Source organism: Pectinophora gossypiella, chromosome 20 (assembly GCF_024362695.1).
Source record: "Pectinophora gossypiella chromosome 20, ilPecGoss1.1, whole genome shotgun sequence".
NCBI classification, from domain to species: Eukaryota; Metazoa; Arthropoda; class Insecta; order Lepidoptera; family Gelechiidae; genus Pectinophora; species Pectinophora gossypiella.
In genome coordinates this window covers 3,813,002-3,838,830 of record NC_065423.1, presented here as the reverse complement: position 1 = coordinate 3,838,830, position 25,829 = coordinate 3,813,002, and the positions used below count along the sequence as shown (strand labels likewise).

Sequence of the window (25,829 nt, the reverse complement as noted above, 5' to 3'; positions counted from 1 at the left end):
GGGACTTAAATACAGGGTGGCCCAGAAGTTCAGGTTCAAAATGAAAAATTAGAAAGAGGGGCTCATTAGCTACCAGAAACATCCCCATGTATGTTCAGCAATTATTTACGGTTTAGGAGATATGACCCATTTTGTACCTTTTTCTAGATTTTCTACCTTACTTCAGAAATAATCATTTTGTCGCTATCCCTTTCTTAATAATTATTTTATTTTACTTCACAACTATGCCTAAGTCTGTGTATCGCTCAATCAAAGATTAAAAAAAAGTTATCGGAAGTCAAAGTGAGAATTCGACCAAAATTGTTACAGTTGTTAAAACTTCGCCGAAGAATAATAAACACATGAGATTGTCATGGACACTGAAAGTATTTCTAAAAACTGCTTCATTTAATAGGCTTTTAGAAACATTAATAAATGAGCCCCTCTTTCTAATTTTTCATTTTGAACCTGAACTTCTGGGCCACCCTGTATAGTTAGTTGGTGAGGAGTGGATGCATTTCCAAAACTAAACACATCTGCCTACCCCTTTGGGGATACAGGCGTGATGCTATGTTATGTAATGTCTACTTATTTTAATTGATTATTTTCGATAACGGTCTTCTTAGTAGTCTAATACTTATGCTATGTTTTCCTTAGCACCGCAAACAAGAAATAATGCCGAGATGTCAGTGCGCAGCTTCACTATGAGTTACATAGATATATGTGACGTTATGCGCCAACTGAATCATAGCTACGAGAAGATTTTAATAATGCAACTCCTCATACTTGCCTTGCGTCTCGTCATAGCGCCATTTTACTACCACTTCGTGACAAGTAAGTTTTATTTACACCTAAGAACTCTGAAGGATCTAAGCATGCGCTATATGATTCTAAATAACATTATTCAAGCTCAACTCAGCAACTTGCAGAGCAGCTATTACCAGACCACTACAGACACACACATACACACAAAGAGAGAGGTTCAGAGTACTGAATATCAGGGGGGTTAAAAAGGCCACATTGAATCAATTCATCAAAAAAAAAATCAATTAAAACGAATATTCCTTTTTTATATTTGTTGATATTGCGCACTACTTTTACATGCGCAAATAACAAATGAAGGACTTTTCAGGCTACGTTACCCAATAACAATACATATGGCGTTGATAACATTACTCTGGTACATAATAATTCAAAAATATGATGTAAGTAATTGCAGATGTAAGTATAAAAATAATTGTTGTTTGGTGTTCGGATCAATATGCCCGGTATAGAATTAGGCATGTTGCTACCTATATTGCTTCTCTTTGTTTTGATCAGAATAATAATGGGTGGAAGATGTGTTGTGGCATAACAAGGGTCATTTTTTATGCCCAAAAACAAAGATAAAAGATGCAAACGTCTGCTATCCATGAAATTAGAAGGTGAAACGAATTCAACTCTGTACAGCGCCATCTATATTCTTTTTGGGGAACGCAGCCTGGAAAGTCCCTCATTGCCATATTGATTTTTAAATAAATTGCAATACTGTGGTCTGCTTAGAACGCCATGGAGAATATTTCGAACCGGACTAAGTACATTTTGCTTCATCAAAAACACGTCTTCTATCATATGAATTGTGAGGAGCTCACCAACCCTGGTATCAAAGTTATTATTGAGCCGCCAAAGGCCCTAACATTGCTCATGCAACGAGTACTTACATCAGTAAGTAGTAACCGGGACCAACGTCTTATTTCTATTGTAATTTTATTCTGCGTTACTTAACCCTTTCACGAGCTGAGACCATGGGTCATTGATGGTTCATAATAGATAGTGTGACCTTGGAATCGGAACGTCATTAGACGTTCTGTCCTTGAAAGTGTTAATAATAAAAATACCACATTGAAATATTTTATGACTGAAAAGAAATGGATGTTGATCTGTATACACCATCTAATTTTATATCAAGTTATACCTGTCATTTTCTTATCCGCTGCAAAGGAAAGGGACGGACGATTGACATCTGTTAATTTTAAAATGAATGAATAACTCGGGCGAACACTGGGGCGAGAACTGAAATAGAAAAACTTTTTTATGACCAAAAACAAAGAACTGTTTTATTTGAGAAAAAAATAACTTTAAACAGAAATAAAAAACTTTTTTTATTTCAGTAAAAAAATAAATAAATCATAAATAAAAAAAACTTTGTTTATTTCAGTAACTTTCTCAAATATAAGTGCTGCTCCTGTTGTCATGGAAACATTTTTTTGCACCTTGTACCTGTCATTCATCATGCTGCTGGTTGAACCTGGATATAGAACTGGAGAAGAGGTAAATGATGTCGGCGTAGTTTTTTGACGTCTTAATATAATATACAAGGTGTTAATCACATCGTAACAAACCCTGAGGTGGATGATTCAGTTCATGCTTCTGATTTAATATCAAGTAGAATTTCCAGTCGGAAAATTCATTAAAATTTTATTTAGGTTTAGGTTTAAAGATTATTTATTCTCATTTAAGACAATACAAAGTCACTTACATCAGAATAAAGATAAACTAGGATAAAACTAAAATTAATTTCATCGTTCACATAAATCGTAATAGACAAAAAAAATGCCATTTCACTCACTGTCAATTAAATATTAAACGGATTTAAACTACCTTTCCAAACTGTGCAAATTTTTTTTTAAAAGCGTTAAAGAAATTACATTTTTGTAATGTGCGAAGGTTGGTTATACATTTGGACTCCCTCATACGTCAGCATGCGCTTGCCATAGTTGGTTCTGGCCTGTGGTCCTTATTTAATAGTATATTTTCCTAATAGTTAACATAGTGAAATTAAAAACCTACACTAAAATACGTCAAAACACACAAATATATAAAAAACCATATCAGGCGTCAAAAAGCCCTCTGGAAAGCGAGCCCCGCCTGAACGTACCCATTATGCTTGCAGTGTTGCCTCTCTGGACCGCAAGTGAAATACGCTGCGCGAGGAAAAAGCCAGCTCGAGGATCTCCGCCTCCAACCCTTATACGGCGACCAACATCAAAATGAAAATTTTAGTGTTTTATTTTATTATTTCCATTCCCATACTTTTGCGACGAAAAATTCCACTTGATATAAACTCAGAATGATGGTCTGAATTAACCCTCAAAGTTTTTGAACACCCTGTAATCTTAATAATGCACCTATTTTTTACATGATCTACTCTGAACCGGCATGCGTGTATAAAGTGTGTCAAGGAGTGTGTCAAGGTCGAAGCAAATGGAATTTCTTACTTACCCCAATGGGATTTTTACAATTTCAACTTAAAATGCAATACGGCTCACCACCTACACGTTGGTCTTGTAGAAAGCTCGGTGAGCTGTGGGTACTTAGTTCATCTTGCTTTGGATGTACCTCTGACTATGCGAATTGGTGTTTTTTTTTTGACGTGATTTATCGTAGATTTGCCGCAGATGGCATTAACTACTTGGACAGAATATGCGAATTGGGAAATAGAGCTTATGTTGTTATTACTAGATGCAACGCACGGGTCGCCTGGTAGCTGCTCTTCAGCGGCGCATATGTTCGCCTCATGACTCGCTTGCCCTCGAGGTTGACCACTTGTATAAGCAGTTCCAGCTCAATAAATTGTCTTACCAGCCCCTTGGGATGTGCACACTGTCCAGACCACTCATAACCTCCGTGAGTATTATGGACATCAAGAAAAGCACCCAAGTCGATCCTGAGGGTACGAAAGACCACATAGGAACAATTCACCTAAAAAGCAAAAGTACAAATATGCGCAAATGTCAAATTTCAATATTGCTTTTTAGATGAATTGCTTTGATGCCTTTTTAAACCACCTGATCGTTTTACATTTATATTATCCTCGTAAGGCTCAGATATCCAAGTATTTTTTTTACCTTTGATAGGCTTATACATTGTTTTAAGTTTACGCGGTTATTATCATAATTAAAGCACATAATAACGGGTTCATAACAACGGCCTCCGTGGTCCAGTGGTTGAGCGTTGGACTCACGATCCGGAGGTCCTGGGTTCGATTCCCAGTGGGGACATATCACAAAAATTACTTTGTGGTCCCTAGTTTGGTTAGGACATTACAGGCTGATCACCTGATTGTCCGAAAGTAAGACGATCCGTGCTTCGGAAGGCACGTTAAGCCGTTGGTCCCGGTTACTACTTACTGTGTAAGTACGTAGTCGTTATAAATGAGTCATGTCAGGGGCCTTTGGCGGCTCAATAGTAACCCTGACACCAGGGTTGATGAGGTTAGTAATTCGCCTCAAAACCCACACGATAGAAGAAGAAGACGGGTTCTTACCGAACAGTGTCGAAATATCGGGAGTCTCATATCCCCATTTAAACGCGGTAAGAACCCGTTATTATGTGCTTTAATTTTGATAGGCTTGCCCGAAGGCATTGACGAGGCCTAAGATGAAGGGAGCTCGCCCAGAAGGTGCCTGTTCATTCTGGCCTTGAAAGCACCTGGGTTGTATGTATTTGTTTGTAATAAATGCAAAACATTAAGTCAATTTAAAAACAGAAATTCAGTGGCCCTTGCCTACCCTGAAGGGAACTAGGCGTGAACATGTACGTACAAAAAGCCTAGATTTCCAGACACAATAGTTAAACAAAGGGTTTGATATTTTATAAGACGAAAAAAATACAGACCGAGTCAAGCAATAAATAGATTAAAAAAATATATATATAATGCGTCAAATTTGCTACTGGCAAGCTTTTTCTGATCTTAAGTATACTTACACAAGAATTTTTATCACTTCTTGAAGTTCTGGGGGCTTAGGAAAGTTACAAAAGATTACGAAAAACGACAGTTACAGTCTAAGTTTAAATTTATTGTCTTTCAGATCCTTGGTGGAGTCACGACCTATCTGATCATCATCATGCAATTTCAAAAAATTGAATAGTAATTGAATACATAAACCCCCACCGTATATTGTACTCTTTATTTTTGTATCTGTATTTCCTGCGTATACAATAAAGTATTATATTCCTAATGAGTGACTTTCCAGGCTGTGTTCACCTAAAAAATATACAGGGTGTTAGTGACATCGTAACGAAAACTTTGAGGGGTGATTGAGGCCATGATTCTGAGATGATATCAAGTGGAATTTTCCGTCGCAAAAGTATGGAATTGAAAATAATAAAAAAAAAACACAAAAATCTTCAGGAATATTCAGACTGAAAATTCCACTTGATATCAACTCAGAATCATGGTCTGAACCATCCCCCTCAGTATTCGTTACGGTGTCACTAACACCCTGTATACCAATTCTGACTGGAACGGGACTGAAACCCACTGCTCTTGTCAAACCGAGACGAGCGTGTTAACCATTACACCACCGGGTCCTTCTCCTGTTGGATATCTAGTATCATTATCTATCCTTTTTATTTTTTATTTTGTTTATTTGAGAAACAAATAGCTATAACATTACAATTAAACATTACATGTAAACATTAGCCAACAAAGATTCCACCACCGAATAGTACAAATGTGAAGAATGTACAACAAAAATGCAACATTATAAAATAAAGTATAAAGGGGTAAGTAGTTATTAATAATACAATTACCATATTTAACCAATTAGGTCAAATTATGGACTTTGTACAGAATAACTTTGTTAATAGTTTCCACAATTAATTCATGTTCCTAATTGACGAATTTCCGAACCCGATTTGATTTTTCTTTTTATTCTTTCATTGTTACCCTTCTCTTGCTCTTGCTTTAGTATTGATTTCAATGTAGGTACACTACATTTATTAAAGTAAATAATTCTATACTTGTAGCAATAAAGAATGTAAATATCATCGTTGGGTTTTTAATTATATAGTTGTTTAATTGCACCTTTGGCCTTATGCGTTGCTACTCAACTACGCTGTTTGATTCAAATCTACTTTTTCGGGAAACAAAACATATTTATATTTTTCATGGACCCAGATACTCGACCGACACGAAAGTTGTCTTCAATAAACTATAATCGTTTTCCCTAATGCGTTTTTAAAGACGATTGTTTAATGTCTGATGTGTTCTTGACTTAGCTACCAATAGAAATACTTAATTATTCTAACATCAAGCACTGATGTCAAACGTTAGCAAATATAATAAGTTCTGAAGACTGTAATTTTGGAAGAGTATACCCGTACAGTCATAACGGTAAAGACGTAAATCAATAAAGAAAAGAAATAATTTTCTGGATATCAGTGAAGTTTGAGTCGTCATTCTTGATAAGTATTTACAAGATCGATAATACAAGGTAAGTATGTCGATGCTAATATAATACCGATCGCACAACTCGGTAAACAAACAAAATACGTACATATATCTACATTTTCTGTTTCACTAACAGGTGTCAATACAAATAGATACGCTATCGAATAGATATAGACAAACATGTCGAAGCGACACGAGTGCTCGGTGTGGGGCGCACTGGCGCTGACGCTGCGAGTCTCACGAGTGGCAGGTGTGGCGCCGCTGCGAATGGTGCGCGAGCGAGACGGCTGGCGCGCCAGTGTCTCGCGCCCGGTCGCTCTCTACGGCTATACACTGCTGTTTGCGCTACGTTAGTTGCCTCTCACATAAGTACATACATAAATACACACATAAACAATAAGGCCGCCTATTGTACTCATTATATTTCTCTTTCGTTTTGTATTTTCTTGTTTGTGCAATAAAGTATTTGTTATTTTATGTTATAATCTCACGCTGTTTCCCGCCGGGCTAAGCGGAGACTATGGAATTCCATTTGCTTCGATCCTGACACACTTCCCTTGCTTCCTCCACATTCATCAATCGTTTTATACACGCACGCCGGTTCTGCCCGATCCAATCCACCCAACCCGATGCGTCAAGGTCACGTTTCGAGATTGGGAAAATCGACGCTAATAAACTCGCTTGAGATCGTGGTTGCTATGGTTACGCCTACCGATCTGCTATTAGACTACACGATTCCGATTACCGAGCTCGTGAACTTGACACATCGCGCAGGATGGATTGGCAACTGTAATCGCTATAGTGTCGCGGCTGTGTGGCGTGGCGACGCTACGGCTGGCGCGCCAGTGTCTCGCGCGCGCTCACTCTCTACGGCTACACACTGCAGCTTACGCTACGCTAACTGTCTCTCTCTCTCTACAATATAGTTTTGCGGCTGGCGTGCCAGTGACTCTCACTCTAATTTACAATTATTTTTAAAGTTATTTAGGACTAAATATGTACTTACCTCTTTTTGTCCACAGACACAGGCATCTTGACGGGTATAGCATTAGATTTAAACTTGGACAAGAAACGCTCGGTGATCACCAGGACTCCGACGGCCACTACCATGTGGCTGATAGAATCGTTTGTCGTGACTACCATCGTCACTGTGGGTGTGTGTGGAGCGTCCTCTAGAATGGAGCAAGTTATTGAATGCTTGAATATTGTTCAAAAAGTAGGTACCTGGGGTGTTCAAAGGCCACATCGTAGCTATTCATCTAAAAAGCAATATTGCTATTTGACATTTGCGCATACACAGGGTGTTAGTGAGATCGTAACAAATATTTAGCTCATTATCAAGTGGAATTTTCCATCGCAAAAGTATATAATTGAAAAATATTTAATAAAATTAATAATTTTGCGACGGACAATTCCACTTGATATTAACTCAGAATCATGGTCTAAAATTCTGAATCATCCCCGTCAGTATTCGTAACGATGTCACTAACACCCTGTTTAGTCGTGAGCCTATGTTAGGGTATGATGATGACGATAATACAGCTATGATCTTACAATAGGCTAGTTTCCAACTAGTCAAATCAGTTACTTTTTACTAAACGTCAAAACATGAAATCACTATGGAATTTGGCATAAAAAGGACACTGTGACGTCGTAAAAAACGTGATATAATTTCGGACTTATTATTACGTTTTTCTTGTTTGAAATTTATAAATAAGTTCAATAGAAAAAAGAAAATGTTTTTCCTTATTTTTAAATCTATCTTTATTTAGTAATAAGAATTTCATAATTTATCTTGAACCTAGTACACGACCCAATTACAGATTCAGGCACAGACCATCAACAAAACTCTTAAAAGTGGCGCGGACACCAAGACACTAACTGGGGCCCTCGCTATAGTGGGTGCCAACTGGTATTTCGCAGAATATCTGTCTACCTTCTTGTTTGAAGCGTTTACGCATAACAAAGATTGTAAGTACATTTTTACCACTAGTAATCTGTATAAACTTAGTTAACCCTTTCACGGGCAGAAACCATGGGTCATTGATGGTTCATAATAGATAGTAGGTATGACACCTTGGAATCGGAACGCCATTAGACGTTCTGTCCTTGAAAGTGTTAACATGGAAAAAGTATGATACAGAATACCTATTTTTCCGAAATGAGGAAATTTCCAAGCAACGTTCCCCAAAAACTTTTTTTTTGACGTGACTTGTTGTAGTGCCGCAGATGGCATTAACTACTTGGCCGGACAAATGGGGAGCGCTGAAGGCTCTCACCCGGTAACCTCAAAAACTACAGATGGTTCTTGTGTTCAGAATAATAATGGTTGGAAGATGTGTTGTGCCTAGCATCATAATTTATACCCAAAAACAAAGATAAAAGATGCATATCTCTGTTATCCACGATACTAGAAGGTTAGAAGGCTAATTCATCGTTGCAGGGAGAGTAGTTATCATCTACTCGTGCTTCTTCTTCGAGTTCCTGATGATGACGTTGTTGCTGCTTCAATTCATCTTCATCGCTCTCGTGGTCAAGTCCTTGTTGAAGTCCATCAACGACACCCTTAGTGATCTCATCTATACTGTCGACTTGCAAAGTAAGTTCTCCATTTTTACCGACTTCAAAAAAGGAGGAAGTTCTCAATTCAACCGTATATTTGATAGATATAATTCTGAATTCGATGCCAAGTAAATGCTAGAACAACCCTACTACAATATCAAATTACTACACACAAATTATTGTTACATACCTATATCAAAACAATGTCAAACAAAAAATCACAAAACAACCAGTTTTGGAAAAATATATGAATCGGAACCTCGTTGTAGCATTTACTTAGCACCGACTTCAGAATTATTAAAATTAATTAACTAATTGAAGATACGTACTTATTACTTTGTGCGAAGTTATAGAAGAATTTATTTATTGCTTTTTATTAGTTTTGCGTTTGAAGTCGGTTTTTTTTTTTGTTAAAAAAAATATTTTATGTACAATGGCCTTCTATTTTTAAAGGCTTTTAATATGCTACTTGACAACCTAGTCAAATGAGATACTTCTTACGAAACCTCAAAACGAAAGTTTTCTTTGGAGTTTGTATATTTGTTTTTTTTTTTATTTAATCTGCATCCTGTCAAAAATCAACGTGAACGACACGACGACGACTGTGTGAAGAATATTTCTAGAAATACGTACGTTTTCGTTTCCGTTCGTTTACGTCGTACGATTTTTTTTATTCTTTTTTTTTGTTCTTTTTGTTTTCTTTTTTTCCGTTATATATCAAGATATTGTGGCCAATGATAAATTATTTCTTATGTGTTCTCAGGAATGTCCTACATGCCTTGCTACTTGGCCAGTACAGGAAATATAAAGAATATCGCAATTCCAATACACTCTATCAACATCGCCGTTGATAAAATGCATGTGAAAGAGAAGATGAAAAAATTTGGTAAGAATTTTTTATGATTGAGCTGTTTTTTTACAAGACCTATTGTAGTAGGTTTGCCTCAAATAGCCGAATATAACAACTTATAAAGGGTGTTTGTGACATCGTAACGAAAACTTTGAGGGAAGATTCAGACCATAATTTTGAGTTGATATCAAGTGGAATTTTCCGCCACAAAAGTATAGAACTTAAAATAATTTAAAAAAACACAAAAAGTTCCATGAATTTTCCAGTAAGAAATTCCACTTGATATAGACTCAGAATCGTGGTCTGAGTCAACCCCCACCGTTTTCGTTACGGTGTCACTCACTAATACCCATACGTACTCGTTTGGCTACCTTTATGTACAGTCATGAGCAATATAATGTACCCACTTTAGGACTCTGTCGCACTAACATATTTGACATTTAGTGAGACTTACAGTTCAATTTGTCAAAAAAGTTAATGTGACATGCTACCAAAGTGTATACATAATTAATGCTCGTGAACGTACTTGTATGAGGTGTAAGTGACATCGTAATGAATAAGTACTAAGGGGAATAATTCAGCTCATGATTCTGAGGTAATATCAAGTGGATATTTCCATCAGAAAAATATATAATTAAAATTAATTAAAAAACCACAGTATGGTGAATATTGCGACGGAAAAATTCACTTGATATCACATCAGAATCATCACCCCCTCAGTGTTCGTTACAATGTCACTAAAACCATGTATAAGAACTTGTGCTTCTTAAAGATTAACTTTCTGTTTGGATATACGACCCTGCTAGCGTGATATTGAGTGTCAAGCGCGTTACCGATATCAATGAAACTCATTTGACAACGCTTCTGTGTGAACGCTCTTATACGTCACCTTATGTTTGAATTTACCGCGCGACGTTCTGACGCACCAGCACGCCGCTTTTGCATGAACGAACATTACTTTTACAGCTTTGAAAATAATGCTGTCGTTGACTTACGATAAAAACATGAAAAAGGTAAAGTTAGTATCTGTCAGAGCCGTAATTTACTACCTCACATAAACAAAAAACCACGCAGATTCCACAACAGAGGCGAATCTTGAAGAGCACATCCGCAGCCTGATCTTATACTTCGGCACGGCATGCGACGTGGTGCGCCGCGTAGACCGCAGCTACGGCCACATCATGCTGCTTATAGTGGGCTCATACATGCTCTACCTCGTCGTGCCCGCCTACTACTTCGTCTCTTTCCTTTGTAAGCATTAACATATTGTTACAACTAACAACATAACAATGAAACATAACATAACAACATAACATTGTGAGCAATAAACAACTTAATCTAGTGTTAGTAATAGAACGATTAAAAAAAAATAAAAAAAAAATAAAAAATAAAACACATCGTAACAACATAACAATGAAACATAACAATGAAACATAACACAATAGCAACATAACATAACAACATAACGTAACAACATAACATTGTGAGCGGCATGAGACAAGGTGGCGCGCATAGACCGTACTTATGGCCGCATCATGCTGCTTATAGTAGGCTCATACATACTCTAATGTAAGTATTAACATATCAACATAACATAACATTGTGCGCGGCATGCGACATGGTGGCGCGCATAGACCGCACTTATGGCCGCATCATGCTGCTACATGTAGGCTTATGCATACTCTACCTCGTCATGCCCCCCTACTACTTCGTCTCTCTCCTTTGTAATATTAACATATCAACATACCGTAACAACATAATATAACAATGTATCATAACATAATAGCAACATAACGTAACAATATAATATAAAACATAACACGACCGGGATGCATAGACCGCAGCTACGGCCGCGTCATGCTGCTTATAATTGGCTTATGCATGCTCTACCTCGTCGTGCCCGCCTTCTATTTCATCTCTTTCTTTTACAACATAACATACCAACGTATCATAACAATATAACATCATAACTTAGCAACATAACATAACATTACTGCTGGTGTAAGTATTTATTGTACACACACAACAAAGTCACACATAAGCATACAACAAAACATATACAACAATACAATTCGCGGGCATTTTTTTCTAAGCCTGCCTTTAAAATTGTATTTTCGAGCGTTGTTCGATAAGACAGAATTTTCAAATGCAAATGTAAAAATTACCTGTACCTGTTTTTTTTTTTTTAGTGAGTACAAAAATGCGGCGACTGGATGTGATGCTACAAGTGATCAACTATCTCTTCCATTTCACATACACTGTGATAGGCGTGGAACCGGGACATAGGACTAGTCTGGAGGTAGGTAAAAGGGGTAAATAAAATAAAATTAAACTACCTACCTAAAGTTTCCTCGGAAGACATTACTATCTAAGCGTAAAACGTTCTTTGGTTATCATTATTATGTATGGCAAACAAAAATATAATATCCTGCGTGGATCATATATCCAGCTTAAGCTCCCCTAACCAAGTCTCTGCCGCATCCGTCACATAATACAGCCCGGCTATGCCACATGGGAACCGGTGCAAAGGGCACTCGTTCACTATGTGAGATATGGTTTGATCCGGGTGACCACAAACACAGCATCGCGACTCCTTTAAGCCCCATTTATGTAAGTGATGGTCTTTGGTATTACCTTTTATTGGTATTACCTCGTTATTCCTTTTACGTATGAGTCAAAATAATATTTTTTTATGAATTGAAAATAGATTGAAAACTATTCTTCATGAATCGATACGTGAATAACATACATACATAAATTCACGGCTATTTCCCACCGGGGTAAGCAGAGACTATGGAATTCAATTTGCTTCGACCAGTTCGTATACGTGAAAAATAAAAAATGTTAAATAAGTTAAAAAAACATTTCTCTCTTACTATGTATAAAATGCGTGAATCTTTAAAAGTGTCAATTAAAATAAATTTTCAAACAATACATTTTAATTTAACCTAAGGAACATTGTGTTGCCATTTCCATCAGATGGACCGCACGCAGCAGTTGGTAACGGAGCTGGTGCAGCGAGTGTCGACTGCGCAGGATTCCGTGACGCTCGGGTCACGGAATCCTGCGCTCGGGTCGGGCTCGGGGAAGGTCACTTACTCGCCTATGGGCGTCTGTACGCTGAGCAGGCGGCTCGTTCCCACGGTAATTGTCGTGCCAAAGAGCCGCTTGATAATTCAAAAGTTTATGCGAACTTTTGAGCTATTCGTTTGGGGTTCGGAGTAGGAGTCTGCTCCGAGGGTGGGGGCTTAGGTTTCATCATTCATCGTCATTACCTTTTATCATTTCATCAATCATCATTAAGAAAACATACATAAGACATGGCTATATGGGCATAGTTCCCTTTGCCTTACCCTTCGGGGAAAAACAAAACAAAAAAAATAATAACATCGTATACATATTTTATATTTTCTGCTAAAATAATTTTATTTTCCAGATTTTCTGCACTGCAACAACATTTATGGTTGTAATTTTACAATATCAAGCTTTGGATCAACAGAAATGGTAAACTGTACATCTGTCTGCATCTACGTATGTGCTTAGTGTGGTTAGATAGATAGCGTGCATAGCGGGATGAAACGATAAGAAGTTTAGGATGATATATTTTGACAATATACATAATAGGCTAGATGACAGGGTCGAAGATAAATTATAAAATGCTCATCTTGAAAACGAAGGTAGTCTAAGATGTTTGAAAGTCAATCCCATTTACTTCCCAGTGATTTAAAATTTTAATTACGAATTTCTTAACAAAGAGTACGACGTTTTTACCACGTTTATTGACAACGCCATATGTGTGTATGTTTATACAAATTCCGTATTGCATCGTTTTGACGTTTCGTACAGAGTAATACAGGCTAGTTTCCAACTAGTCAAATCAGTTACTTTTCACTGAACGTCAAAACACGAAATTACTATTGAATTTGTATGAAAAAGCAACCTGTGACGTCATAAAAAGTGACAAAATGTCGCACATTTTTCTTTATTAAAATTTATAAATAAGTTTAATAGAAAAACTACTATAAAACACTACTACTACTACACAACTACTAAACTATTTTACACTACACTTACTTTTTGTATTTTTTTTTTTTATTATAAATTAAAGAGTTTTTTAGTGTAATAGAAAAAAGAAAACGGTTTTGTCACCTTTAGATCTGTCTTTATTTAGTAATCAGAATTTATCTTTGACCTAGGAAACTACCCAATACAGAACAGAACTGACTAAATAGTTTGTTTGCTGGTTCCCTAGAAGTGTCATAACATCCCCTCTATAGTATTAAATGTCTATGCGTAACATCGATTCGTATAAAAAAAAATATTTGTTTGTTTGTTTTTAATAAACTTTTATGAGTGTGAATGCTTATGGTTTTTCTTTTAAATGACCTAACGAAGTTCATTAAAACGAATGAATAGTTTGATGATAGTCAGTGTCAGGATCGTAGTACTTAGTGGAATTCCGTGGTCACTGCCTACCCCAACACGAAAATAAATAAATAATAAATAAATAAATAATAATAAAAGATACTGGTGCCGATTCGAGCAAGCACCAATTTAACTTTAATTTAATTTGACAGGACTAAAACTAGATCTCTTTCTTAGACTTCATCATCAGCCCATTAACGTCCCCACTGCTGGGGCACGGGCCTTCCCTATGGATGGGTAGGGAGATCGGGCCTTAAACCATCACGCGGGCCCAGTGCGGATTGATGGTTATTAACGACTGCTAATGCAGCCGGGACCAACAGCTTAACATGCCTTCCGAAGCACGGAGGAGCTCGAGATGAAAATTTTTTTTTGTGGCCACCCATCCTATGACCGGCCTTTGCGTAAGTTGCTTTACTTCAACAATCGCAGACCGAGCGCGTTAACCGCTGCGCCACCGAGCCCCTCTTCTTAGACTTATTTTAACTAAAATAAGAGACAATCAGAGATCAGAATAATAGAGAGCAATACATAATTATTTACCATATCTACTTAATCGAAATATCAAGCAACATTTTTTTTATATATTTTTGATTAATTATGTACCCCTAGCAATGAGAAAATAGGTAATTATCACGTGAAATCTGAACAGCGCCATCTGTATTGTTTTTGGGGAACGTAGCCTGAAAAGTCCCTCACTAGGTTAAGTTTGTGCCCGCCGGAATAGGCACCATTATGTCGTTATTTTTATTTATTTATTATGGACAACTTACAAGCTACACTCTGCACATGCAAAGTTACAGACAATAAAAAAAAGATTAAGAGCTAGCTCAATTACAAGTAGTCACAGCATGCACAATCAAGTGAACAAGAAAAACAAGATATAAACTATATTAAAAAATAAAAAATAGACATAATTTAACAAAAAGCAGCCAGTGCAATATTTTTATATGCATTTAAGGGCATAGTAATGTCAAGATCATGATATCTGGCCAACATATTATACAATCTACACAACCTGGAAATAGTAGCATATTGACCCAAATTTGTTCTAGATGGTGGAGTTACAAAGAAGGAGTAGGCTTTTTTCCTACGAAGTCTCAGCGGAGTACTTATTTTAAATTTTGATAAAAGATGTGGGGAATCAATAGAACCGTTAAATAGTTTGTGCAAGAACACGAGGTCCAGTTGCTTCCTTCTATCAGCTAGAGGCCGCACGACATAATGTTTCACTCTATCCCGATAGTTTGGAAGCTATCGGGATAGACTGAAAGTTATGTGTGTATGGTGAAGGTCGCGGGAACCCGCTGGATGCGGGCAGCGCAGAACCGATCGTCTCGTGGAGATCCTTGGGGGAGGTCTATGGCAGTGGGCGTCGTACGACTGATAATGATGATGATGATGTGTGTACAATTACTTCTTAAAGGAATACGGTAGTATATCCTAATCGACCTTGAAATGGTTTCAAAAAGAGTCATTAGTATATTGTATTTACTTACCAAATGCTTCGGTCTTGTTAAGTACCCTAATAGTCGACTCTCGGTCATTTATAAGATCGTTTTATACACTAATGTATTTACTCTCTCCGAGTTCACTAATGTTGTATACGTGGCATAAATCAAAACCATATCTATTCTGTCATCTACTGATTGAAATGTTAAAAACTTCATCGTATTTCTTATTTTATATCTAATTTATACGTGTATTGTTTTGAAACCACACTCGAATGTGATTTTTTTCGACAAAACCTTGCAATAGACAAGTTAGTTCCAATACAAAAAAATAAAAAAAATAAAATAAAATCTTTTTCACCATACATTTTATTCAGTGAATGAATATTTAAATTTAAAGTCACAACCGTTTAATTAAATTAAGGTTAATTGTTGTACTTATGTGTTTTTGGTGTATTTAAAATAACAGAAAAAAAAATTTTTAGACAGATTTATTTACATGTTCCTTTAATTATAAATTATTTAATATAAATATTCGCTCGCTATATGGTTGAGTGATGGACTATTTCGTTACAATACGTATATATTTAAGATCTTTTGTACCACTCTAGGGCGAATAAATTTTATTTCATTTAATTTTTTACTGGTATATAATGTGGTCGCAATTTTTTACCTGTAAAAAATGAAAAATGACGCCAACGTTAAATATCAAAAATTTTTTTTTGTTTTTTTTTTAATCTAAAATTTACTTGTGTTTCATACATTTTAGCCGCTCTTTTCCTTTTCGGCGGGCTCTTATCCTTTCTACATTTGAAATTTGTCAAATGACATTGTTAAACTTTAGAAACTATAATTGCTTTATTACCAAACAAAACAAACAAACATATTCAGACAAATTATATAAAATTGTATGTAATTACCTGCATATTGATTAGTGCAATATTGAATATAAAATAAAACCAGTATGAGGTACATGTTGAGGTTACTAATCAATTATTCAAAATATCGCTATTGCAAGTTAGTTATTAGGAGTATATTGTAATACTGTCAGAGGATTAATATTTCAAAAATCATTATTTTTATTAGTTCGACAATACTGTCAATGTTTTTTTTTTTAATTCTAAATTTAAAAAAGGAAAATATGGGTTGCTGAGTGTTTTTTTTTTTTAATAAATAAATAATGTAATTACGTTCCAAATTGCGTGGTGGAGTATGCTCCATACCCCCTCCGGTTGATTGCGGGAGGCCTGTGCCCAGCAGTGGGACGTATATAGGCTGTTTATGTTATGTTATGTTCCAAATTGAGATTTAAAATATAACGAAGCTCGTATTTTGTTAAAAAAAAAAAAAATAGATTTTTTTATTATCTTTTGAACTTTTTGGGGATAGAATAATGAACGTGGTATATCCTGCACGAAAGAAGAAAAAATCGACCAGACATAATGTTCATCGTTATTGCTTTGGTAAGTGTTCATTAATTTTATGTATACTTAAGTAATAAAATTATGTTTCATAATTTATTCCGTATACATTTCATATCTATACTATTATTCTACCGAACTAAAGTCCAGCCAAGTAGTTAATATCCTATGCAGCGAATCTATAATAAGTCACAAAAAGAAACTGGGCTAAACAAACATTACAAACAAACAAACAACAAACGTAACATTAACGTTGCAAACTAACATTTAATACAGAATAAAAGAGTTTACTTGTAACTCATAGCTATCAACTCATTTATTGCCTCTTAACACCGGCCCGCTGAGTTTCTTTCAGGTAGTCCAAGGTTAGCTGAAAGAAATCCCAATTAGGGAAAAGGTCGCCTGTGTTTTATGTAAAGATAAATTATGTGTAAGATTTCCTTTGTATTATAAAACAATAAAGAGTATACAAACAAACAAAGGGGAAGCCTTTATAGCAAGAATAAGACTTATATTATGTAAACATAAAATAGTAACATTTTTTTTCCAGGTACTAACAAACCTGCTAACACGTTGTTGGGCACATCAAACAAGTCCGAATGCGTGGTGTGGGGTGCGCTGGCGACGTCGTTACGACTGTCCCGGTTGTTCGGTGGCGCGCCGCTGCGGTTGGTGCGCGAACGCAACGGCTGGCGGGCCAGTGTGTCACACCCTTATGTGATCTACAGCTACTGCTTTGTATTTTCCATGCGTTAGTTTTAGATATATATATATGTGTGTGTGTGTGTGTGTGTTTAGCAAAATTAGACAACGTGGGCGTAATTGTTAGTTACAAAAAGATAGAGACAGATTTTACGCTTTTTTAGAGCACACCCACTCGTGCTTACACTTAAGCAAAGTAGCCGGGATGGATCATCTTTTGCGAAATCATCAACCGGATGTCTTCCTATCAGCCTGCAATGTCTTAACCGAACTAGGATTCACTTAGATTTTAGCACCTCCAGATCGTGAGCTCAACACTCAACTTGCCCAAAGAGAGCGTTAAACGGACGAGGCCGATGCTTAAGGTTACCTGACCACCGGAGTGAAGCAAGTCAGCAAAGCGGAGAAACGGATCAATATTAACCAATACAGAGAGCTGCGAACGGGATTCCACCAAAGCGGAGATGTGTGCTGTGCTAGAAGAGATGGTGATTTCACCGAAGTGCGGAAATGCGTAATGTGTAGCAGATATGTGTGCTGACTAACATAAATATTAATTCACGATAGAAGCGTATCGCGTGTACAGGCTGGCGGGCGGGAGGGGGGAGGGTGACATCGCTCAGTGCACGCCACTCACATCCCTCGTCTCCACTGTGCGTCGTTCACTCACAGCTCACATCTCCGCTTCCATCGCGCCATACCGCATGAAGCGGAGCGGAAAGATGTGTCAATAAAGAAATTCTATTGGTTGTTTAAAAACGAATAACCAAACACCTAAGTGGTCTAGTGGTTAAAGCGTTACGCTCACGATCTGGAGGTCCGGGTTCGATTCCCGATGGGGACATTGTCGAAATCACTTTGTGAGACTGTCCTTTGTTTGGTAAGGACTTTTCAGGCTTGAATCACCTGATTGTCCGAAAAAGTAAGATGATTCCGTGCTTCGAAGGGCACGTTAAGCCGTTGGTCCTGGCTATAGCCGTAAAAACACCTCCACTAACCCGCAGCGTAGCACCGATTGATTGAGGAGAGGCCTGTGCCCAGCAGTGGGACGTATATAGGCTGTTTATGTGTTATGTTATGTGTTTAAAAAGCATCTCCTCTCGTCTCCGTTATGGTCGTCCGGCCTAATACTTCTTCTTTTTTCCGCTCCGCTCCGCTCTGGTGGAGAAACCTACCCACTTGTAAATTAATGTTGCAGATATAGGCTACATCGCAGGATTTATAGGCGGCTACGTCAGGACGGATGAGAAAACATTCGTTTCAACAATATCATCAACTGTCATGGCGACTGTAATGTTGTTGACTACCATAATCCTGAGTACCATCAGTGCGCTCACCGGCCCCGCCAGGATGACGCAAATGATAGAATACCTCAATATTCTTAATAATGTAAGTTTGTTCACTAACACAGTTGGCTCGACCTTTATATACGGCGGCCATCTATCACGTTGGTCTAACAGAAAGCTCGGTGAGGTGTGGGTACTTAGTACATCTTGCCATTGATGTACCCCTGACGACCCGATTACTCTAGCCATAGTAGCAGCCAATCAGCTCGCGACACGAAACACTTCAGGACCCCGATACCGACCCCGCCGGCGTGGTCGACGACTTCCCTCAATCAGGGCTCATCGCTATCGACCCACTAGGGTCGATTAATTCTTTCAAATATTTTTCCTCTCAGACGACGCCCTGAGCCGAGGTTCGCGCCCAACTGGGCCTCAGGCCTGTTGTCTTAAACGTTGTACCGGGTGAGAGCCTTCAGCGCTCCCCATTTGTCCGGCCAAGTAGATAATGCCACCTGCGGCAAATCTACAATAAGTTACGTCATTTTTTTTTGACGTAACTTCTAGCCATAGAGTCAAGACCCCAACCACGCCGGTGTGGTCGAAAATTTACTTCATTTGGCGCATATTGCTATCGGCCCACTAGACAACTTTCTCTTCAACTGAGCCGAAGTTTGAGTCCAACAGGGCATCCTCAGGCCTGTCGTCTTATTTTTTCGTACCAGGGTGCGAGCCCTCAGCCTCTCCATTTGGCCAAGTACGACGTTTAAATACAAAATCCGTATACCTTCATTCCTTTATTTGACGTTTATTCAAATGCAAATGATTTGACCTTTTTTAAAATGGAAAGAGGAACATTTTCCTACTCGGCTAGGCCTTCTGCACCCTATCCTATCGTCCCTATCTCTGTATCTTGTGTCCATTGTGCTCAATGAAGTGTTTTATCTATAGCTGTCTATATGTGTTTTTTTTTAGATATACATTAAACACAGCAATGGCCGGGACTGGAAACCAAAACAAAAGAAAATAGTTTATGTCGTCGCAGTAGTGCTAATAACACACAACTTGTCACACTTTATTGCCTTTGCCGACAGAACCATCAAGTTAATGCAGTATAATGTATACGGTACGTACATACAAGGTCTTCTGGTCTCAAGGTCCATCGTGTGGGCCGTGAGGTCAACATCCCCACGAACTCCAGTCAGATATCACTGCACTTCCACAGGCAAGACATTATTAAATATTAAAGATAAATAAAAATAAGTTTATTTCTCACTCACAATAACAGTAAAACTTAACATAGTACTACTCACAGTGAACATGTTTCTATTGTGAGAGAGACTGGTGTCCATACTAGACGAAATGCCTGTGTTACGGATCACCAGGCTCTCTTCCTCCCTATTTTCATAGTATGGCAAGGCATTGTTATAGAAATAGACTCTTTAAAATTACAGTATAGGTGTGTGTGTGTGTGTGTGTTTTAGCCCTACGACGCGAAATGTTTTGGGATCGGGAGCTGCCATGACAGCAGCTTCCACTAACAACTACACGTGTGCGTGCGTGTGTGTGTGTGTGTGTGTGCGTGCGTGCGTGCGTGCGTGCGTGCGTGCGTGCGTGCGTGCGTGCGTGCGTGCGTGCGTGCGTGAGTGCGTGCGTGCGTGCGGGCGGGCGGCCGGTCGTGCGAGCCGGCGTGCGTGCGTGCGTGCGTGCGTGCGTGCGTGCGTGCGTGTGGGTGTGTGTGTGGGTGCGTGCGTGCGTGCGTGCCTTGCCTTTTTGATTGGATCAAACTCTATGTCACAAATACCTAATTTTTGTAATTCGATGTTACTAACATGGTTTATAAGTTATTTACTAACAACTATGGATGTAAAAAAAGTTTGAATTTAAAAATATCAAGTCCGGTTACATTTTCAGATATCCTATCCTTGCTGCAGTCCATCTCTCGTGTTGAGTTTCTACACGTATTGTTACTTGAATCGCAGTTTCTGTTCAGCGGCTTGTTAGCTGAAGCCGCATTCGAAAAGATTAACGAGTCTTTACAAAATGTCGGCGACATCATGGATGAAAAACGTAAGCATTTTCTCGTGTCAATTATCTCTAGACAAGTATTATTTTTATTGTAAGTTATGTGTTATTCCGTGTTTTGTTGCTAATAAGAGCTATGCTCTTGTCTGAGTAGCATCAGCCATGCTACTTTTTAAGAAAAAATAGAGCAGTGGTTTCCCTCTTGCCTTCCGCCCCGCAGTACTCTATCTGGCGCGAGAGGCAAAAAATCGTCGTGGGCAAGGTCCCTAAAAGAACATAAACGCTAAAAATCCATGTGAATACCCAAAAGAATAACAAACTTCTCATATTGTTACTAGGACCTCAAGAGTTAAGCAGGATATCGGATATCGTCACCGATATCGCTTCCTCGTACGAAGGAGCGTGTGACGTGCTGAAGAAAATTAGCGATAGTTTTGGCCTTCTGGTGATTTTGATGTTGGGGGCTATATTTATAGATCTGGTGATAGCTCCGTACTTTCTATTCTCTGTAGTGCGTAAGTCTCCTTACTATTCATATACTCCTGGTACTTGATCTTCTGTTTACACAGACACTACACAGAGGAAGCTTGTGAAACTGTATGTATGATTAACATACGTTTTGATTACACAAGCGGCTATGAAAATCGGGGTGGGGTCCGGTAGCTGTAATTGGTACGGGGCAGAGTGCCCCTTGTATACAGGGTGTTAGTGACATCGTAACGAAAACTTTGAGGGAATGGAATTGGGGATTAGAATTTCCGTCACAAAAGTATGGAACGGAAAAAAAATTAAAAAAAGAAATTCATAAATTTTCCTACTGAAAATTCCACTTGATATCAACTCAGAATTATGATCTGAATCATCCCCCTCAGTATTCGTTACGATGTCACAAACACCCTATCTACTTGTATGTACTTATACAGGGTGTTATTGACATCGTAACGAATACTGAGGTGGATGATTCAGATCATGATTCTGACTGACATGATAATGGGCTGAATCATCCCTGTCAGTATTTATTACGATGTCACTTCCACTATAGTATAAAGCCTCGTCCGTAGTCCGATAGTCTCTCGAAATTAAGTTACAGGCCCTATCTCCGCGACACTTTATCGTTATTCTATGACTGAGGTTTTTATTTTTCTTTTATCCGGCCAATTACTTAATGCCATCTGCGGCAAATCTACAATATGTCACGTCAAAGAAAAATAAAAAAAAATATATATTTTAGTTTATGGACTAGCAAGCATTGATACGCCTTCCATAGCACAGAATAATCGAATTTTTATCAATCAGCTTTACCCAAGTCTCACCTTTGCAGAAAACCCCTATATCAACAAATTACCCATCGTCATGTTCACAAGTAACATTTTATGGAACTTTGCCAATCTGATACTGTTTATGGAACCGGGAAACGGAACAGAGGTGCAAGTGAGTTTTTTAGCATACTTATTAGGTAATTGGCTACTTGACAGTTGGAACAATAAAATATGAAACATGTCGAATGAAATGGATGATATGGTAGTTTATCAATTAACGATCAATCACACAATTTTTTAAGATCATTTTTATATAATATATTATTTTTACAAAATAAGAATGCGATTTTTTATCTGTCTATTACAAGGCCCGAAACACGGGCGGCCATTATTGAGCTTCATGTGACGTCACATTTCACAAAACAAACAAAAACTATCTGTCAGGTTTCAGTTATAGTGTTTGACAGTTTCTTTGTTTGTTGAAATGTGACGTCACTGGGCAAAAATGTCACGTGACCAACCGTTTCCGCGCGAAATTTGAAATTAATGAAGAAAAGTAAGTTTTTTTTCTATTATATAAAGAAAAAATTCTATTATATTCGAGAAAATAAAATATTTAAGCGGTATAAAATAAGCGTTTGTAATTGTTAAAATACTTATCCAATAATTTTATTACTTTAACTTTTAATTTTATTTTAAATACTTATAATTTTGTTTTTTTATTTTTTTTAAAGTGTGTAATTATTTAATGTAATATGGACCATCATGTCTGAAATAAATGATTTTTGATTTGATTTATCCGAAAACTGTCATGTAGCCAATTCCAATCTAACCAACTCCACAAACATTGGGTGAGTGACATCATACGGCAAGAAAGTCAAGATTAGAGAACACGTACACAAGATCGATAGCAGATCCATGAACGGAATCAAGACATCCCTCTTTGCTGATAATCATTATAATTATAATGATTCAGAGAATTTTCTGTACTGTAGATACAATTTCGAAAATGAGGTGAACTCCTATAATTGCCGTGCATCTCAAAATTGTACACGCAAAAAAAAAAATTAAATGTCATGTAAGAAGTGTACTGTGTTGGAGTTCCATGAATAAATTAAAAAAAAAATTGTTTCGGGAAATTGGGTATTACAAATATATGATAAAGTGACAATATTGAAGTAGAAGTTTTTCGCAGGATCCGCTACCTAAACTGAAGATTTGACAGGTCCGGTTTTTTACAGAAGCGACTGCCTGTCTAACCTTCCAACCCGCGAAGGGAAATCCAGCCCAATACAAGTTAGGTCACATACCTCCGAAAAACCATTTCTCGGGAATGTGTGTTTCCTCGCGATGTTTTCCTTCACCGCTGAGCACGTGATAATCATTTATGATCCAAACATGAATTCGAATTACAAATTCGATAATCATTGGTTTAAATAGAAGCCAATATACTCGTATAGCTATCAAAAACAATCCCACTTTTTATGATTTTTTATAGTTATTGTTGATGGCGTCAAGCTTTTGTATTTTCATAGAAATGACGTAGTGTCGTTTCGTAAAAAGTATCTATCTACTTACCTGTATCCACACACTGCTAGGTATAGGCCTCCTCTCCTTCACGTCATCCTTCCCAGCCCTGTGCAAGTCTCATCCACTGCTTTCCGGTCCACCTCACAATGTCATCCGACTTTCGGTCTGCCTCGATATCGAATACCATTCCTTGATCACCATTCCATAACCGCCTTAGTCGATCTATCTATATCTCGTTAGAATTAAATACTTCAGTGTCTAAAACATTGTCAAGTGCCTCTTCCAGATGAACCAGACGAAGATAATCCTGAGCCACCTGTTGCGCCGCGTGGACCCCAGCGACCCTCTGGCCCTCCACCTGCACTTCTTCTTCAAACAGCTCAGGCTAAACAACTCTTCCTTCACTGCCGTCGGCCTTTGCACGCTCACCAGACCCGTCATACTCTCGGTTAGCTGTGTGCCCTAGTACTTATACTTGGGTGTTTATATGTCTAGTTGGACCAGTGGAGGATTTGGAGATACGTGTCTACGCAGAGCTACTATACTTCTTCTATATCTCTCTTTATTTAAGAGCTGCGCTCTTGTCGGTGGAGTAATCGCCTTCAATACTCCATAGATAGAGCGTGTAGAACGGTGGTTGCCCCAATCGTCTTCCGTTCCGCAGTACACCGACCAATTTCTCAATCGGTGATGTTCTAGCTAGAGCCCTACCAGAATCCATTTCCTCGGCCTCCAACCAGTACTGATACCGCTGCTGCCCGGCATCGGGGGTGCGCTTTTGATACTTCTTCTATACTTAAGTATATTAAAAAAATGTTCTCTAAGCTCTGGGCTACGTTTACCCACCTTGTATTGGAGCAGCGTGGTAAGCTATGCTCCATAACTCCTCCGGTTTATTTCAGAGAGGCCTGTGCTCAGCTGTGCCACGTGTAAAGCTGTTTATGTTTATATTACGTGAATCTGACCTCCACACCAACCCTAACGTCAGGATTAGTGTTAATGGCTCATTATAACGTAACTTAAATGTGCCTTCCGAAGCTCGGAATGACCTTCTTTTCGGATAACTAAATGATTTCAGCCTGATTGATTTATATTTTCATTTTCCAGATCCTCGGCGGAGTGACCACTTATCTCGTTATTCTTCTACAATTCGCTTCGTTAGATAAAGACACATTTTAAATCCACGTTTATGTTTTAATTTAAAGTACTTATTATAATAATATACACTTGTATGTACACGTAATGTGCTCCTTACCTTATTATTACATAGACGTACTAATATTTCTGTTAGACATTTTCTACAAATAAACTGTCCAACCAATTCAACTTCGATATATCAATCTTTTTCTTATTTTTTTTCTTTTTTACTTATTAGTAAGTTATGCTTTTCGTTTCTATTCTTATTATGAAATTGTGTACATACATAAAACATAAACAGCCTATATACGTCCCACTGCTGGGCACAGGCCTCTCCTCAATCAACCGGAGGAGGGATGGAGCATACTCCACCACGCTGCTCCAATGCGGGTTGGTGGAGGTGTTTTTACGGCTAATAGCTGGGACCAACGGCTTAACGTGCCCTCCGAAGCACGGAATCATCTTACTTTTTCGGACAATCAGGTGATTCAAGCCTGAAAAGTCCTTGCCAAACAAAGGACAGTCTCACAAAGTGATTTCGACAATGTCCCCATCGGGAATCGAACCCGGACCTCCAGATCGTGAGCCTAACGCTCTAACCACTAGACCACGGAGGCTGTTAATAAATTGTGTACAATAAATATTAAATTGTTCCGAAGTAATAAAGTATGTACTTAAGTTTTCATTTGTTACTTTGCAATCTGCTAGGTATTATATTAGGTCTTGAGAGGTGCAATTCAGCTACTTTGTTATAAATATTGCTTCTAGAATTATGAATGAAATAGTAAATGAATGCAAATACTCTGTCTTCTTATTGTTTTATTCAGCATTGCAACTTTTTCCTTAAATATAATAATTACCGTTACATTTGCATATTTATAAACAATTATTCCCCACACATTTTACATTACGACGATACATATCGTTTTACCCAGGGCTATTAACTAGATTTATCTTCTAACATTTTCTCGACTTTAATAGCTTGTTCCAT

At 37.8% G+C, this 25,829-nt stretch overlaps 2 protein-coding genes across 4 annotated transcripts; both read left to right on the top strand.

The window, feature by feature from the left end:
• Window positions 1-6,373: 6,373 nt before the first annotated feature.
• On the top strand, window positions 6,374-18,338 carry LOC126376384 (uncharacterized). The gene is made up of 10 exons (XM_050023710.1): window positions 6,374-6,542; window positions 7,216-7,343; window positions 8,017-8,164; window positions 8,637-8,792; window positions 9,519-9,641; window positions 10,680-10,856; window positions 11,795-11,904; window positions 12,585-12,720; window positions 17,453-17,602; window positions 18,172-18,338. Exons 1-10 carry the CDS (start codon window positions 6,374-6,376, stop codon window positions 18,336-18,338), a joined length of 1,464 nt encoding a protein of 487 aa, XP_049879667.1.
• A 1,608-nt stretch (window positions 18,339-19,946) lies between these two features.
• On the top strand, window positions 19,947-24,938 carry LOC126375936 (gustatory receptor for sugar taste 43a-like). 3 transcript variants are annotated; one of them, XM_050023037.1, is made up of 6 exons: window positions 19,947-20,013; window positions 20,802-20,957; window positions 21,251-21,427; window positions 22,234-22,343; window positions 23,988-24,149; window positions 24,809-24,938. In XM_050023037.1, the coding sequence occupies exons 1-6, from the start codon at window positions 19,995-19,997 to the stop codon at window positions 24,878-24,880; spliced, it is 696 nt and encodes a 231-aa protein (XP_049878994.1). In that variant the 5' UTR covers window positions 19,947-19,994; the 3' UTR covers window positions 24,881-24,938. The 3 variants fall into 3 exon arrangements, with proteins under 3 accessions (XP_049878994.1, XP_049878996.1, XP_049878995.1); XM_050023039.1 differs by lacking the exon at window positions 19,947-20,013 and adding an exon at window positions 20,147-20,296; XM_050023038.1 differs by lacking the exon at window positions 19,947-20,013 and adding an exon at window positions 20,147-20,346.
• Window positions 24,939-25,829: the final 891 nt, after the last annotated feature.